Source organism: Pleuronectes platessa, chromosome 2 (assembly GCF_947347685.1).
Source record: "Pleuronectes platessa chromosome 2, fPlePla1.1, whole genome shotgun sequence".
NCBI lineage: Eukaryota > Metazoa > Chordata > Actinopteri > Pleuronectiformes > Pleuronectidae > Pleuronectes > Pleuronectes platessa.
The window spans coordinates 3050680-3068333 of NC_070627.1; the positions used below are offsets into that span (position 1 = coordinate 3050680).

The following is a 17654-nucleotide window of genomic DNA, read 5'->3' on the forward strand; positions in this document are numbered from 1 at the left end:
AATATGTGTAAACATGTGGTTACAGGGACTAAACGCTTTTAATGAATCCAACCCGTTCACTGAGAAATATACATGGGGGAATGTGTGTGTGTGTGTGTGTGTGTGTGTGTGTGTGTGTGTGTGTGTGTGTGTGTGTGTGCATCTAGCAGATTAACTACACGTAGAACATATATGAAGAGTAAAATAATGAAACAGCTCTCCACAGATTTCATATAGACACATGTCTTCACTTTTAATTGTTGTATATGCAAGCGCTTTTTTTCTTCTTCTTACAAATCCACATCTTTTTGTACAAACTCACACACTCTCACACAAGCACATGAAACCACACAACACACACTTTTAGCTGCACAGACACACTAGCTGTCCTGCTGAATCAGGTCTTTGGCTTTCTGCAGGTTGTGGTAGACGGCTCCGTCTAAGAACTGAACCCAGTTCAGTTCCGATTCGCCGCACACATGACTGGACCTGGAGGGACAGAGAGGAGGTGAAAGAGTGAGGGGGGGGGGGGGGGGGGGGGGGGGCATCTATGATGTCAGACATGCTTCTAAAGCTGTTGGGACGACAATGGGGAACAAACTTTCCAAGGAACAACTGTGATCACACGCACTAATAAGATGAACCACCCACTCTTTTCTCTAACCTCCACTAACACAAGACGTTCCCAAAAATGAGTTGTCACCCTCATTACATGAGTTGCCACATTAATCAGAAACCAACAACCCTCTCCTTTTTTTGTTGTAGGTCAGTTTCTAGTGTTCACTCTACTCAAAGTTGACAGTTTTTCCCTCTCAATTGACAGCTCCATAGTTTCCCCCTCCCCCCAGGTAAAGAGTCTGGGTGTCATCGTCGACGGCTCACTCTCCTTCAAATCTCATATCAACATCACCACCCGCACCGCCTACTTCCATCTCCGTAACATAAATCGCCTCTGTCCCTCCCTCACCCCCCATACCACCTCTATTCTTGTACATAGCCTTGTCACCTCCCGTATCGACTACTGTAATTCTCTCCTCTTTGGTCTCCCCCAGATATCCCTCCATAAGCTCCAACTGGTCCAGAACTCAGCTGCCCGTATCATCTCCCTCACCCCCTCTTTCCACCACATCACCCCCATCCTACAGCAACTCCACTGGCTTCCAATTCACTTCCGTATCAACTTTAAAATTCTTCTTCATACTTTTAAAGCCATCCACAACCTTGCCCCTCCCTACCTGTCTGACCTCCTTCACACTGCCACCTCCACCCGCTCCCTCAGATCCTCCTCTTCCATCCATCTAACTGTCCCCTCTGCCCGGCTTACCACCATGGGGAGCAGAGCTTTCAGCCGCTCTGCTCCCAAACTCTGGAACTCACTCCCACCTGACATCCGAAACATTGACTCCTTCCCTCAGTTCAAATCCTCTCTCAAAACCCACCTTTTCAGGATTGCATTCTCACTGTAGTTGCCATGCTGTTTTTACTTGCACTTTTAATTTTAATTGTTTTGTTATTTGTTTGCTCCTGTTTTAAATTGTAAAGCGTCCTTGAGTGACATGAAAGGCGCTGTGAAATAAAATGTATTATTATTATTATTATTATTATAAACTGAATGTTTCACAAACTCCCTGAAGAAAATCTTAACTTTCTATAAGAGAGAGAATAATATCGATGTTTGGATGTCAGTGAATCTTACCTGATGATCTCCAGGACTTTCTTTAGCAGTGCTGCCAATTTAGTCACCTTTATTTTTTTATTTGCCTTTATTTAACCAGGTCGGTCCCGTTGAGATACAATGACCTCTTTTGCAAGGGAAGCCTGGCCAAGACAGCAGCATACAAAATGTCAAACAGTCACAAGACACACACAAATCACATAACACAGATCAAACAAGATAAGTTCCCTGTTCCCTTAAGATAAGGCAACAGGACTAAAGCTCCGGATTCCCACCAAAACAAGAACAAGTGTGGTATGAAGCCGCTCCAATTTCTCTCACACGAGTCTTCAAAGTGTCAAGGTTTATGAGCTCCTTTAACTTTAGGGTTTTTTGCAGTACATTCCAAGCAGCAGGTGCAGCGAACTTAAAACAGTGCTTACCAAATTCAGTGTTTACTTTGGGCATAATTAATAAATAAAGCTCATTTGAACGTAAGCAGTAATTGCTCTGGGATTTAAAGATGTACTTACATAAGTAGTGGGGGAGCAGACCCAAGATAGCTTTATAAATAAAAATATGCCAATGTATAAGGCGGCGTGCTGCCAGAGATGGCCACTCAACTCGAGCATATAAGATGCAGCGGTGAGTGAGGGCTTTACAACCAGTGACAAACCTTAAGGCACCATGATATACAGTGTCTAGAGGACGCAGACAGTTTGCTGGGGCATTCATATATAAGAGATCACTGTAATCAAGTACAGGGAGGAAAGTGGTAGCAATCAACTTTTTTCTGGTAAAAAAAGAAAAACAAGATTTGTGACGGAAGAAGAATCCCAGTTTCACTCTTAATATTTTTACCAGATTTTCTACATGTGGTTTAAAAGAAAGTCGATCATCAATTAAAATGCCGAGATACTTGTAACAGTTCACAAGCTCAATTTCATACCCTTGCAATGACAAAATGCTGGGTGGAGACACAGGCACTTTTCTGCCATTGGAAAATATCATCAGTTTGGTTTTGGCGGCATTCAAGACAAGTCTAAGTTCAATGAGCTGATTTTCCACAAGGTTAAAAGCAATTTGTAAGTTGCCAAGGGCTTCGGCAAGAGTGGTGCCACAACAGTATATAACTGTGTCATCAGCATAAAAATGAAATTTGGCATTTGGGACGTTACTGCCCAATGTATTTACATAAATAACAAACAGAATCGGGCCAAGAACTGAGCCCTGTGGCACACCAGTAGAGACATTTAGCAGTGTGGATGAGCTGCCTTCAAAACAAACACATTGTTTTCTATTAGACAGATAATTATTAAACCAGCCAACAGCCTGCTCAGATAAACCTATATCAAGCAGGCGTTGCTTCAGAATGGAATGATCCACTGTGTCAAAGGCCTTAGAAAGGTCAACAAAGAGAGCTGTGCACACTTTCTTTTGATCCAGCCAGGCTATTATATCATTAGTGAGTTTGAGTGAGGCTGTAGTTGTGCTGTGTTGTTTCCTAAAGCCGGATTGGTATGGGGAGAGAATGTTGTTAGTATGGAGAAAATCTTTCAACTGATTGTTTACTAGACCTTCAAGGACCTTTGACAGGATGGACAACTTGGAGATGGGTCGATAATTATTCAAGCAAGTAGGGTCCCCTCCTTTCAAAAGGGGAAGGACGTAAGCGACTTTCCAAATTTCAGGAATACAATTTGTGGTGATAGTGAGGTTAAAAAGATATTGGAGCGGTTTGGCAATAAAATCAGCTGCTAACTTTAAGAAATATGGTTCCAAGTGATCTGGACCTGCAGATTTACTGATATCAAGAGAGCAAAGAGCTCTATGGACCTCTTCCACTGAAAACAACCTAAAAACAAAGGAAGGTTGACCAGCAGGGATAAGGCCTTGAGACATGTTTCCAACATCTGGGGCAGAAGACGCAATATTAAGGGCAGGCATAGCAATCGTGGAAGAAGACCGAGAGAATAAGGAGCCAGAGGCAGAAAAATGAGTATTAAAACAATCAAGTATAGTTGCCCTGTCAGTTACAGTGGTAGCATCATTAACAATACAGGGTGGGAGTTCGCTATGATTTTCAGTGGCTGAGATAGATTTGATCACTTTCCAAAATTTTTTAGGGTCGTTTAAATTTTTCGTTATTGCAGAGAGATAAAAGCTAGATTCTGCTTTTTTAATAAGATAGGTAAAACTATTTCTGAGTTGCCTAAATATAAGTTTATCTGCCTCAGACTGTGTCTTTCTGGCCTTAGCCCAGGCAAGATTTCTATTATGCAGTAGATCGGCTAAATCGGGCGTGAACCAGGGATTATCCCTCCCCTTAACCTTATATTTTCTGAAGGGAGCATGCTTATCAAGCAGGGAAGATAAACCTTCAGAGAAAAATTGCCATGCAGTCTCTACATCATTAATTAATTCAATACGATCCCAGTTAAGATCATATAAATCACGGAAGAACGCCTGTTCAACAAAGGCCCTCATATTACGTTTTATCAGAATACGAGGTTTGGATTTTGGAACTTTGGCATTTCTGACTGCAGCAATCACACAGTGGTCACTAATATCATTTGCAAAAACACCTGACATCGAATACTTGTGTGGTACATTAGTCAAGACCAAGACAATTAAAGATGATTTATCTGGACACTTCAAATTTGGGTGTGTGGGGCTTTCAATGAGCTGCGTAAGATTCAATGAAACACAGGAATCTTTGAAGGCATCAGAGTTAGAATTTAGCCAATCCCAATTTAGATCACCAGTTAATATTATTTCATTATAGGTCAGTTCAGCTAATAGCTGATTCAGAGAAGTTAGCGCTTCAGCAGTAGCTGATGGGGGTCTATAGCAGCCCACAACAGTGATGGAAAACCCATTTGAAATATCAAGTTTTATGGCTAAGAATTCAAACTGTTTACTGATTGATTTGGACTGCAGGACATTTACATTAAATTTTGATTTACAATAAATTGCAACCCCGCCCCCTTTCCTAGGACGGTCAGCCCTAAATACATTATACCCTTTGATGGCGATTGCTTTGTCAGAATAAGATTTACTGAGCCACGTTTCCGACAGAACAATGACATCTGCATCAGTTGATTTTGCCCAGATATGCAGCATATCAATCTTTGATGGCAGACTACGAATATTCAGATGTATTAAACCTAGCCCGGTCCTATCCTTAAATTCAGCAGGTGTGTTACAAATAGCAATGCCAGGACCAGGATTTGGCTGGATACCAGAAATCAAGAGTAAAAGTAGCAACAGAAATCTTTTCCTACTAATTTCAGGGTTGCTAGGTGTTTCTGTTTTGGAGTGTAATCTAGCATGCAACATGACAAGAGATTTATCAGACTGTAAAAAGTTTGATTCCAGGACAGAGGTGCAAACAAGACATAACCATTGTGCAAAGACAAAAGGATCCAAATAAGAATGGGTCAGCACTTGTTCACTTCGTTCACTGAGCAAGTTATTGGTTTCAGGGTTTGGAATGATTGGAGGAGAGAGCACAATACCTGATGTGCACTCCCCATGGTAGCAGGTTAACCCAGAATCCGAGAGAATCACAGTGGCGATGAGGACCATGAAAAGAGAACACATAGTACCAGCACAGAGTTCAGTCCCAAAGAGAAAACCAGGGGCAAGAAACGGTGTATCCGAGCAGGATAATGAAGCGAGCCTCAGGCTGCAGGGCAGGGTAGATGGAACAGGCCTCAGGCTGCAGGGCAGGGTAGATGGAACAGGCCTCAGGCTGCAGGGCAGGGTCGATGGAACAGGCCTCAGGCTGCAGGGCAGGGTAGATGGAACAGGCCTCAGGCTGCAGAGCAGGGTGGATGAACAGGCATCAGGCTGCAGAGCAGGGTGGATGGAACAGGCCTCAGGCTGCAGGGCAGGGTAGATGGAACAGGCCTCAGGCTGCAGGGCAGGGTAGATGGAACAGGCCTTAGGCTGCAGAGCAGGGTGGATGAACAGGCATCAGGCTGCGGTGCAGGGTGGATGAACAGGCATCAGGCTGCGGTGCAGGGTGGATGAACAGGCATCAGGCTGCAGGGCAGGGTGGATGCAACAGGCCTCAGGCTGCAGAGCAGGGTAGATGGAACAGGCCTCAGGCTGCAGAGCAGGGTGAGTGGCACAGGCCTCAAAAGCAATCCAGAATGGATGAAGCGGATCCCAAGGCAGTGTACAAGAGACTGCTGTATGCTGCTGTTAGCAACAATCTCAAGCCCAACCACAGCAGCAACAGGCAGAAAGTCAATCACACCTCACAGTTCCAAGAAGCTGAGAACAGGCCACGGCTACGGCTAGCAACTCAGGGCACAATCAGAAGGAACAGGCCGAAGCATAAGAGGCAGAGCAGCCTTCTAAAGCAGACAAAAACATGAATAATCCACAGACCTTTGAGAGTTGACCGTTCATCAGCACAAAAATCCTAAAAAATCCTTAAAAAAATCCTAAAAAATCCCAAATAAAAACAATAAAACAAGACAGACACCTGACAGAGACAAAAGACATGCGGCCATCTTGGATTTTCCAGTGACTGTTCTGATATTAAAAGTGACAGGAGGGATGAGTCTTCAAGAAGTTCACCTGTAGAGAAACACACTTTTATTTGTATGTTCATTTTACTATCGACTTGTTTTGAATATATTTATACATTTAGATAATTGGAAGTATGATATATGCAAGAGCCAATGACGAAAGCAGCTGAGAAACAACTCTATAAAGTGGTGAGGACATTAAACTACTTAAAAGAAACACGGAACAAGGAAGGAGCAGATACTCTTTCCCCTCATCTTACCTCACCTAACAAGTTCTGATGCAACAGATTTAATGGTTTGATGCAAGATGAGGTGTGTGCAGGTGTGACCGTGATCTCGTAAATCAAAGTGTGTTATCGAAAAGATCTTTATTCACAGTTAAATGAAACTCGTCCTGTTTATGCTGCCGGTGATTAAACCAATGACTAATGACAGATTCATTATTGAGGAACTCCTTTAAATTACTTTGTACTAAAATAACAATAAACTTAATGTATGACTTGAAATCTTTAAAAGTAACAAGACAAAAACCTAACAGCAGCTGCCTACTAAATGAGTTCTAAGTAATTTCCTGCAAATTTAGTAGTTACAAATAGATAGATTTATGTTCCAGAAAACAATTCTGTGAACTGACAAACCATAATAAAGCTGCGTGGGTGTTTAAAGGGGGGAGAGAGAATGATACATATATACTGTATATATATATACTTTGTATAATGAGCTGACTCAAACCCATAGGCAGGTGTATAAGTAAGCTAGAAAATTCCTCCTGCCGAGAAATTTCGAAATGGGTTCCTAGAATTTGCCGGTTCCAGACTAAATATTTAAATTTTTTTGGGAAGAGAGACAGACTGTGTCAATTTGAGAGAGAGAGAGAGAGAGAGAGAGAGAGAGAGAGAGAGAGAGAGAGAGAATGGCTGGTATAAAGAGAAAGAAAGAGAGACAGAAAGACTGGCTGCTTTAAGAGAGAGATAGTAAGATCCAGAGAGAGAGAGACTGGTTTAAGAGAGAGAGAGAGAGAGAGAAACTGGCTGGTATAAAAGAGAGAGCGACAGACTTGATCAGTAGGTGGCGCTATCGCTAACACTGCATACACACTCATCGATCTCTTCAGGACAGGGCTCTGATCATGAGACAGGATTTTGGGGGCGATTGCTCAAACTTAATTTTCACACCGACCACCAGGTGGCGCTATCACTATCACTTCATACACACTAATACAGGAATGTGATGTAGAGCCAATCACATTGTAGTTCAACAGTTCCCCCATGAAAGACAAAGAAAAAATCAATGTTTAAGTCCCGCCCACACTGGGACTTGAACCAACAATCCCTGGGTCTCTATCCCTCTGCCCTACTGACTGGACCACCTATAGTAGTTAGTATCACCTGTGGAGTAGTCTAAAAATAGATCTCACTCTCCCCTTTTCTCCTCTTGCCCCCCCCCCACTCAGCGTGTGTGACTTCACTAACGACGCAGCTGTGACACAGAGACAGTGACAGATTGGACCTGAGGAGAAGGTCCCGAACAAAATGCTCTTATTCAAAATCTATAACTCCTATCCGTGAAATGAAAACACTGTGATAATCACAAGGTTTGGACGAACAAGTACATATCTGTATTATTGTTTAGAGTAAAAAAAATGAGGCCATGTGAGCAGTTTAGAAACGTAGTTTTCATTTCATAAATCTCCTCCTTTTGCTATCATTAGTTTTAATTGAAGAGACATTTTTCCAACCTCTAGCCCCGTCATCAAACAAATACTTGTTACTCAAAAACTATAAGTCCTATCTGGAAAATGAACACATTTGAGAATCCAACCCAGTCTCATCAGAAAACGTTCAATGGCAACGTTGGTCCACTTGGAACGACGTTACCATCTCACAATCTGAGAGGCCAGATTGTGAGATGGTAACATTTAGTCCTCCCATTGTTTTGCATTGGCGTGTTCTCACGTCACGTGACTCTCAAGCTCCCGTCTGCGGAGAGGAAAACATGGCGGAGATTCCTTGTTTTTTCAGATAAAAATATAATTTTGTAACTTAGTTTGGGCATAAAAATACATTCTGACACCATTTCTAGCGAGAAATGTGCTCTTTGCTTCCACAGTCTTCAGCCAGTTCGTGCTTATGATAAATATTTTAATAGTTATCACGCATGTGTTTATCGTTGCTATGAAGGTTGCCATGCCACCACGGCGCAGCGTGGTGTTTAAATCACAGTCCCTGCGTGGTGTCCTTCAGTGATCGTGAATGTTATTCATGTTATATAATAGTAATATTTGAGGCTAGATTACATCTCTAATGAGAAGGAACCTGCGAGTCTGTTCATACCTAGGCCGGCCCGAGTGCGCGACCGGACATGACGTGTGGCTGTCGTAAAAACCCTATTTGTAAACAACCAGTCCTTTTAACTCGGGGCTGCGTCATAAACACGGCGCGCTTGGAAGACCACGATGTCATCTTCCTTCTGTCAGGTAAGTAGTTTATTGTTTTTAAAGATCGTTACGATCTAGGTTTACAGTCCGAGTGCGGAGAGAGTCCGTTAATCCACACTATGGACGCTGTTCATCAGCTAATACGCCATTGTTAGCCACATGCTTCAGCCCACGGTAGCCTGTGCTACCTGGGAGGTGAATACATTGTTGTTGAAACCAGTTCAAGACGCTTAGCTCATCATTGAGGGACGCTACAATATAAATATAAACATGAATTTGATTTATGAATGCTTTAGATTAATAAGGAGTGTATTTCTCTACTATTACTCCACAATATCAGGTCAATTTGGTTTAATGTATAGTATGCACTATGACAATAATGTTTCCATGTTATGGAGTTGCGATTCATTTTATAAAACAATTGCTATGTTCTGTTTTTTAATCAAGGAGGATCCAAGTGAAGCTACAGGAGTTTCATTAACGTCAACAACTTGGACCGAACGGTTTGTTTTGCTTGATGAAGAGCAGGAAGGGCAGCCTGGAGAGAAAGAGAAGCCGGGTTGAGCCCACTACCATCATCCACGTACCACGAGGAAGATGAGGGAGAGAAATGATCCTACCATTAAAGAGGTACTTTTAAGTTACATACCAGAAAAAACATTTTATATAATTTGCCAAATATACATTTTATTACATCCCCAAAGTACGCTTGCTGAAATACAAGTTTATATCACACTGAAAGAATTTTGATCAATCATGCTTCCCTGCTGTGATTGTTTAACTGGGAAAACAACTTTTTCCACAGGAAGGCAAGTAAATTTAAGGAATACATGTGCAAAGTTTTCCTCTGTTATGTATAATGATGACCCCCATCAAACATAATGTTAGCAATATTTACACCTTTTAATTTATACTGATTATTTCTGTCTACATGTGTGAATTTGCCTTCATTAGTTTCAGAAAAGAGCGATGATGTATCGGTCAGTGGGCGGCAGCACGAGACTCCGCAAACTAGTCTGTAAGCAAAGCAGACGAAGGCATCGAGGTTGCGGCCTGCCATCATTGTTATTTTTGCTTAAAGGGCCGAATATGTTTCATGCAGGAATATTAGCATTTCCCTTATATCTACCAAAACTGCTTGTTTCCCAGACTGCAGTTTTGTTTTGATCCGATGTGGTGTGCAAATACAACCGTATCTGCAATGGGTTGTGGGGCATTAACATTTGTAACTCTAATTTTGTTTTGACAGACTGTGAAAAGAACGTTGAGAACATCACCACTCTACAGGAAGACACAGTCCAGTAATGGGTGTCAGAATTTCAGTAGTGAACGACAGGTACTGTGGAAAAATGTGTGTCATTGTTGTACAATGTCCTTTGACTCTGTTTACACAAGGTTAACACAAAAAGGTTTGATTGTAAACTGATATTCGTATGAATTCATGTTATTCTCCTCTTCACAAGAAACAAACAATCAAAATTACCTGCAGAACACCCTTGATGGACGCTTCAGCTGCATCGTCAGACTGGCCAGACAGCAAGATGCCAACTTTAATGCCAATTTATTTGTGTAACATTCTGTGACCAAATGTATAGATAACTTTTTGTAGATTGTAAAAAAGATAACCCATTTATTAAAAAAAAACTACACTAGAATTACCGCACTGCGTTGTATGACTCCGCTAACCAGTGCAGTGTCCGTCTACATATTTCTACATATTTTCTCTCATATAAATGACACTGTGTCTCTTGACAACTGAAACCATAAGATGAGGTCAGTGTGGCCTTGACCTTTTGACTTTAACACAAATACACAGTTAGACAATCCGAAAACATACAGTTATGCCAAAATATATTTTGTGTCACATTCTAGATGGCATAAGCAGAGACATCAACTCAGGAAAAATATTTCTGTAGAAAAGAAAGCCCTGTACGTGTGTACGTATGTATACATACACACGTACAAACACACTATTGAGACGTTTTGTTTTTTATCATATATTCTCAGGAAGGACTGATGCATTTACTGAGACGGGACGTGAGGGCCTACTCTGCGTGCTCAGAGTTCAAGCCCAGCAGGCTGCAGCGGGCCTGACCTATTCCGGAACAGCAGCACAGTCTTTAGATGACTCCTCTGAAGATGAAAACATGGCGAGGTACTTCTCCACTGATGAAGAACTGTGAGGGCTGTGATTAGCTACACTCTCTTGCTACAAGGCTACTCTTGCTACTCCCTGGCAGCCTTAGGAAGGCATTAGCTTGCTGTTGGGTAGCTGTTAGCTTCAGCATTTTTAGTTTTTAGCGGCCTGTGTGACGTTTATGTTTAAAACCAAAAAATCAGAGGGAACCATCTTCATAATTTAACACTATGGTTTGTTTGTGTGTCCTTCAGTTCTTCTCAAGAGAAGCAGTACAGGTGTGCCTCAGCTCCACGGTCCCTCCTGCAGCCTCCGCTCCTGATGCTAACCTCATGTCTCCATCACACCAAGCAGCAGACCTGGATTGACAGACCTTTCTCCAGAGCTGCCCCCTCCCTCTGAAACCCCCCTCTCCAAAACACTATTTGTGTAGTTTTTAAAGTATTTTTTGCATGAGAATTGTTGATCATAACATTTCCAGCAGATGCCTTAATGTAATGTTTGTGCACAATAAATGACATTGATCATAACATATTGCTATTTCCTTGCACTTCTACACCATGATATTGTCAGATAAGATGCTGATTACATTTGTGACAGTTTAGACCACTGTCCCTGTTTGGCTGCCTGTCGGCGGCGCGCATTGATGGATGGTGTGAGCGGCAAGGCCCTCAAGCATACATTCTCTTTGTTCAAACACTCACAAACAATCTTACCCGCTCACCACGGCTCTGTACTGCAGACTAAAAGAGTCAGGGTGGGGCTGAGGGCTTTAAATATGGTGTCAGGAAATACCTGCTGCAACTGATTGGACTGATTGGCCATGTTTGGGCCAAACCATTTTCCCTTGTGTCAAAGGGGGACACTGGACATTGACATTGGACATTAATGAGTGACAATTTTAAATGTACTAGTGAAAATCACTAATCTGCTAAATGAAAGTAACATTAACATGCATGCTGTATTTTTTGATGAGTGTATTCATGGTTGGTTGGCAAAATGCTCAGTATTATAATCCCCCTGTTGATTGGGCCTGTCTAGTGGGAGGGGCCATGGGGTATATAAGGGGTGAGCTGCTGTCCTTCTGACAGTCTGCTGCATGCTGTTGCCGGAGGAGGTTGTCGGTGTTGTGCAGGGTGCGCAGGGTGCGCAGCTCTCCACGGAATATCTACTGAGGTGATTATTCTATTATGTTGTAATTGAGTTTAATTTGCATTTATTTTGCTAATGGATTATTTGATTTATTGACATTGATTATTTGAAGTACCGGTATTTGATTTTGAATATGCTTTGATTTATTATAGAGAATATTTGATTATTGATTATTTGAATTGATTGAATTATTTGATTGTGGAATTGGTTTTGAATATGTTTTTATTTGACTATTTGCAGATGTTTGGGTTTTGGCCTCCTATGTATGTTGTGCACTTATTTTGACACTTTGGGAGAATAAATGTTGTTATAAACCAATTTGCAACTGTGTGCCTTGCCATCTTTGGGTTTGAAAGTCCAGTCTTTTTAAGGTTACATTACCTTCACCCGAGGCGGGGTGTGACAACATTAAAGCAGTGAATGCTCTGCTTTAAGCAACATAAACACACAATGATCCAATGGATCTGAAGTAGAATGGGCACATTACATTCTGTAGAGAATGCCTCAGTAATTGAAGTCAGAAAATAACTTTCTTTATCTGAGGTTCCAGTCATTTATAGTCACAGCAAAGCACACAGGTCTGGTTGTCTAGGGACACCCATATCATATTGTTTAAGATGTGTAACATCAAGTTTGTGTATCAGTGCAAAATACATACCGTCATTAGTCAAGAGTTCACTCTCTTGTTTACCCTAAATTTAGGTGACCCAGATGTTTCACAATGCATCTGATAAGGTCTTATGAGAAACATTCTTAACATTAAAGAAATCAACACAGAGGATAGCAGTAGATGTTTGACTTCAATCCGTAGCTGGTAATCAGCAGCCTGACTTTTTCAAACACATTAATACCACAATGAATGAGGCAGGGAGGGAGGCATGATATATCCCTCCCTGAATATATGTAGGGAGGGAGGCATGATAAAAAACGAAACGTCTCAATAGTGCGTTTGTACGTGTGTATGTATACATACACACGTACAGGGCTTTCTTTTCTACAGAAATATTTTTCCTGAGTTGATGTCTCTGCTTATGCCATCTAGAATGTGAAACAAAATATATTTTGGCGTAACTGTATGTTTTCGGATTGTCTAACTGTATCTGTGTTAAAGTCAAAAGGTCAAGGCCACACTGACCTCATCTTATGGTTTCAGTTGTCAAGAGACAGTGTCATTTATACGAGAGAAAATATGTAGAAATATGTAGACGGACACTGCACTGGTTAGCGGAGTCATACAACGCAGTGCGGTAATTCTAGTGTAGTTTTTTTTTAATAAATGGGTTATCTTTTTTACAATCTACAAAAAGTTATCTATACATTTGGTCACAGAATGTTTCACAAATAAATTGGCATTAAAGTTGGCATCTTGCTGTCTGGCCAGTCTGACGATGCAGCTGAAGCGTCCATCAAGGGCTTTCTGCAGGTAATTTGGATTGTTTGTTTCTTTTGAGGAGGAGAATAACATGAATTCATACCAATATCAGTTTACAATCAAACCTTTTTGTGTTAACCTTGTGTAAACAGAGTCAAAGGACATTGTACAACAATGACACACATTTTTCCACAGTACCTGTCGTTCACTACTGAAATTCTGACACCCATTACTGGACTGTGTCTTCCTGTAGAGTGGTGATGCTCTCAACGTTCTTTTCACAGTCTGTCAAAATAAAATTAGAGTTACAAATGTTAATGCCCCACAACCCATTGCAGATACGGTTGTATTTGCACACCACATCGGATCAAAACAAAACTGCAGTCTGGGAAACAAGCAGTTTTGGTAGATATAAGGGAAATGCTAATATTCCTGCATGAAACATATTCGGCCCTTTAAGCAAAAATAACAATGATGGCAGGCCGCAACCTCGATGCCTTCGTCTACTTTGCTTACAGACTAGTTTGCGGAGTCTCGTGCTGCCGCCCACTGACCGATACATCATCGCTCTTTTCTGAAACTAATGAAGGCAAATTCACACATGTTGTGCAATAGTAGGGGAATCGACGTTGGCTAATTATCAATAATCATGGAATATGATTATTGAAACAATAAAGATTATTTATTAAACAAAATAATTAGATTATTAATTGAAGATGATCAGTAATCAAATAACAATAAAACCATTAATGAGTAAATAAGGAAGTTCAACAATTAAGAATTATTAAATCACTAATTTGAGAATGATAAAGTTTATTGATTAAGAATAATTAAATAATTAATGTAAACTTTAAGAATAATCAATCAATGAATAACAACTACTAATGAAAAACAAGTAATTATCAATTTAGAAAGTACAAGCTATCAATTAATAATGATAAGGTTATCAACCAAGAATAATGAAATAATTAGTCACAACAATAAAATCGTCAATTTAAGAATGCTACTATCTATATTAATACTCGAGAAGGGGCACCACCCTGGTTACAGGGACCAACGAGTCAGTCTATAAGTATCAGTCTCATCTGATAAAGTTAAATTAATAATCTCAATAGTTAATATTAGGGATTATATAATAAACGATGAAGGGTTTGAGTTCAAGCACTGGCTATCGTTATCCAACTGTGTTCACATAAACATGCACCAATAATCACAAGATTCAAATACTTTAAGTATAAAAGGGGTTTATTAAAAAGATATAAAAGTCAAAGTTGTTCCAAATGATTCTTCATTTAACACAATCCGCTATATCCAATACAGTCGCAGCACATTTATCACAATTGATCACACTGCAATCCTTCTGATAGGGCTGTGTGTGTGTTCGTGTGTGTGTGTGTGTGAGTGGGGGGAAGTGTGTGTGTGTGTGAGAGAGAGAGAGGGAAAGGGGGGTCGATGACTCACGAAGTTTAAGAGGGCCGGCTTAACCCTGGGGGTTTGACTACAAAATTGGTGATGTAATATACACCAGGACTACAACTCAAAATGGCGGAGTCGCCTAAGGAATTTAGAGTCCGAATGGAGGGCGGGCCTCGATGTGTATTGCAATCAATGGTCGAAGGACCACGTAACTTAGAGTCAAGATGGTCAAAGATGGCCGACTTAAACACACGTGGGACAAAGGTCGAGGGAGGACAAAGGGATTCTTTGTCTTAGCTTAGCTTAGCTTTAGTGCCGAATGGCGTCGAGGTGCGTTCAGGCCCCCCTTGATATCAGAATGACTATATGTAATGCGACTATGTGTGTGTGCGTGGGCGAGGATGTGTATGTCGGCGGATGTGAGAGAATACAAGAGAGAGAAAGAGAGAAACATATAGTAACACAGATCGGAGATGATCTTAAAAACGCCGTCAGAGGCGATCACACAGTGAGGCCGGCAATCACCGCGCGCTTTTCACAATAAGATCGACACGGCGGTCTTTCTATAAAAGTACAATCATATAAAAACACGCTAAGTATTAAACTAGACTCTGCCCAGACATATGTCTCTTACTTCGTTTTGCTTCGCGGGGTTTCGTGCACGACCGTAGTAGCGCGAATCCCGGAAGGAGGAAGTGGATGATGTCCTGGCCTCGGGCCGCTGATCGCGGAGCCGCTGGGGGCAACGGTGAGATTGCGCTGGGCCGAATCGGAGAGAATTCTTCTCGTTCTCCTTAGCAAGGTCTTTGCCCGTCTGGGAGAGAATTCTTCTCGTTCTCCTTGGCAAGGTCTTTGCCCGTCTGCAGGAAGGAACAACCGTCGCCGGATTGTCCGTGGATGGCGGGGAAAGTGTCTCTGTTCTCAACCAGCGAGTGAGGGAGAGCTTCTGCCGCGCGCTATTCAGATTAAAAGCTTTAAGTAAAAATAGGAAAGAATAAGCTTACGATGTACTAAAAAAAAAAAAATTAAGCTTAAACTGGATTAGAAAAAATAGCTTTAAACTAAAAGTGAAACTACGAAAAGATAAGTTTAAAATAAACTTATGAAAAATCAAACAGCTGTTAAGTTTGTTTCCTTTGTGTCCTGTGGATCGCTTAGAACTAAACTGGAGATGCTAGCTCTAATGTGAGTGGAACTGGAAAGAACTATTTTCGGTGTGTTTGCCCTTAAATAGCACCTTGGAGGTGACTCCCGCCTTCTAGCGGGGCTAAGGGTCTTAGGCCAATAGGAAGGTCAGAGTTCAAAATCTGAGGCGCGGCTAGAGACACAGCAGGGGTCATTGACAGTTTCAACTGTAGCCTGCTCCCCCCCCCGTACTTTAGGCTGGATTGGAATATTCCACCAGTCCTGATTTTATGGTTCTCTGTGGCTGTAGGTCCCAACACACATGTAGACAGAAATAATCAGTATAAATTAAAAGGTGTAAAGATTGCTAACATTATGTTTGATGGGGGTCATCATTATACATAACAGAGGAAAACTTTGCACATGTATTCCTTAAATTTACTTGCCTTCCTGTGGAAAAAGTTGTTTTCCCAGTTAAACAATCACAGCAGGGAAGCATGATTGATCAAAATTCTTTCAGTGTGATATAAACTTGTATTTCAGCAAGCGTACTTTGGGAATGTAATAAAATGTATATTTAGCACATTATATAAAATGTTTTTTCTGGTATGTAACTTAAAAGTACCTCTTTAATGGTAGGATCATTTCTCTCCCTCATCTTCCTCGTGGTACGTGGATGATGGTAGTGGGCTCAACCCGGCTTCTCTTTCTCTCCAGGCTGCCCTTCCTGCTCTTCATCAAGCAAAACAAACCGTTCGGTCCAAGTTGTTGACGTTAATGAAACTCCTGTAGCTTCACTTGGATCCTCCTTGATTAAAAAACAGAACATAGCAATTGTTTTATAAAATGAATCGCAACTCCATAACATGGAAACATTATTGTCATAGTGCATACTATACATTAAACCAAATTGACCTGATATTGTGGAGTAATAGTAGAGAAATACACTCCTTATTAATCTAAAGCATTCATAAATCAAATTCATGTTTATATTTATATTGTAGTGTCCCTCAATGATGAGCTAAGCGTCTTGAACTGGTTTCAACAACAATGTATTCACCTCCCAGGTAGCACAGGCTACCGTGGCCTGAAGCATGTGGCTAACAATAGCGTATTAGCTGATGAACAGCGTCCATAGTGTGGATTGACGGACTCTCTCCGCACTCGGACTGTAAACCTAGATCGTAACGATCTTTAAAAACAATAAACTACTTACCTGACAGAAGGAAGATGACATCGTGGTCTTCCAAGCGCTCCGTGTTTATAACGCAGCCCTGAGTTAAAGGACTGGTTGTTTACAAATAGGGTTTTTACGACAGCCACACGTCATGTCCGCTCGCGCACTCGGCCCGGTCGCGCACTCGGGCCGGCCTCGGTATGAGCAGACTCGCAGGATCCTTCTCATTAGAGATGTAATCTAGCCTCAAATATTACTATTATATAACATGAATAACATTCACGATCACTGAAGGACACCACGCAGGGACTGTGATTTAAACACCAAGCTGCGCCGTGGTGGCATGGCAACCGTCATAGCAACGATAAAAACATGCGTGATAACTATTAAAATATTTATCATAAGCACGAACTGGCTGAAGACTGTGGAAGCAAAGAGCACATTTCTCGCTAGAAATGGTGTCAGAATGTATTTTTATGCCCAAACTAAGTTACAAAATTATATTTTTATCTGAAAAAACAAGGAATCTCCGCCATGTTTTCCTCTCCGCAGACGGGAGCTTGAGAGTCACGTGACGTGAGAACACGCCAATGCAAAACAATGTGAGGACTAAATGTTACCATCTCACAATCTGAGAGGCCAGATTGTGAGATGGTAACGTCGT

The 17654-nt window shown here is 41.4% G+C and overlaps 3 protein-coding genes and 1 long non-coding RNA gene across 7 annotated transcripts in view; 2 read left to right on the plus strand and 2 right to left on the minus strand.

Moving 5' to 3' along the window:
• LOC128449458 (receptor-type tyrosine-protein phosphatase C) overlaps window positions 1-17654 on the plus strand; it is a 101730-nt gene that overhangs the window by 75652 nt on the left and 8424 nt on the right. The gene's annotated exons all lie outside the window — the stretch shown is intronic.
• LOC128449489 (protein-glutamine gamma-glutamyltransferase E) overlaps window positions 1-17654 on the minus strand; it is a 65774-nt gene that overhangs the window by 12906 nt on the left and 35214 nt on the right. The gene's annotated exons all lie outside the window — the stretch shown is intronic.
• The window catches only part of ccndbp1 (cyclin D-type binding-protein 1), a 61118-nt gene continuing 43670 nt past the window's right edge, over window positions 207-17654 (minus strand). Inside the window, exons 1-2 of one of the 2 annotated variants that reach the window (XR_008339877.1) lie at window positions 1676-5246; window positions 331-468 (exon numbers count right to left, since the gene is read on the minus strand). Coding sequence is in view for 1 of the 2 variants with exons in the window: in XM_053432630.1 (XP_053288605.1) it covers window positions 360-468 (109 nt within the window). In the remaining variant the exon portion in view is untranslated. Of the gene's footprint in view, window positions 469-1675; window positions 5247-17654 lie in introns of those variants that run through there. The other variant, XM_053432630.1, reaches the window with a different exon arrangement.
• LOC128449586 (uncharacterized) lies at window positions 8549-10719 on the plus strand. 2 transcript variants are annotated; one of them, XR_008339886.1, is made up of 4 exons: window positions 8549-8650; window positions 9059-9241; window positions 9861-9947; window positions 10619-10719. It is a non-coding gene; the product is annotated as an uncharacterized LOC128449586 (long non-coding RNA). The 2 variants fall into 2 exon arrangements; XR_008339887.1 differs by lacking the exon at window positions 10619-10719 and adding an exon at window positions 10075-10266.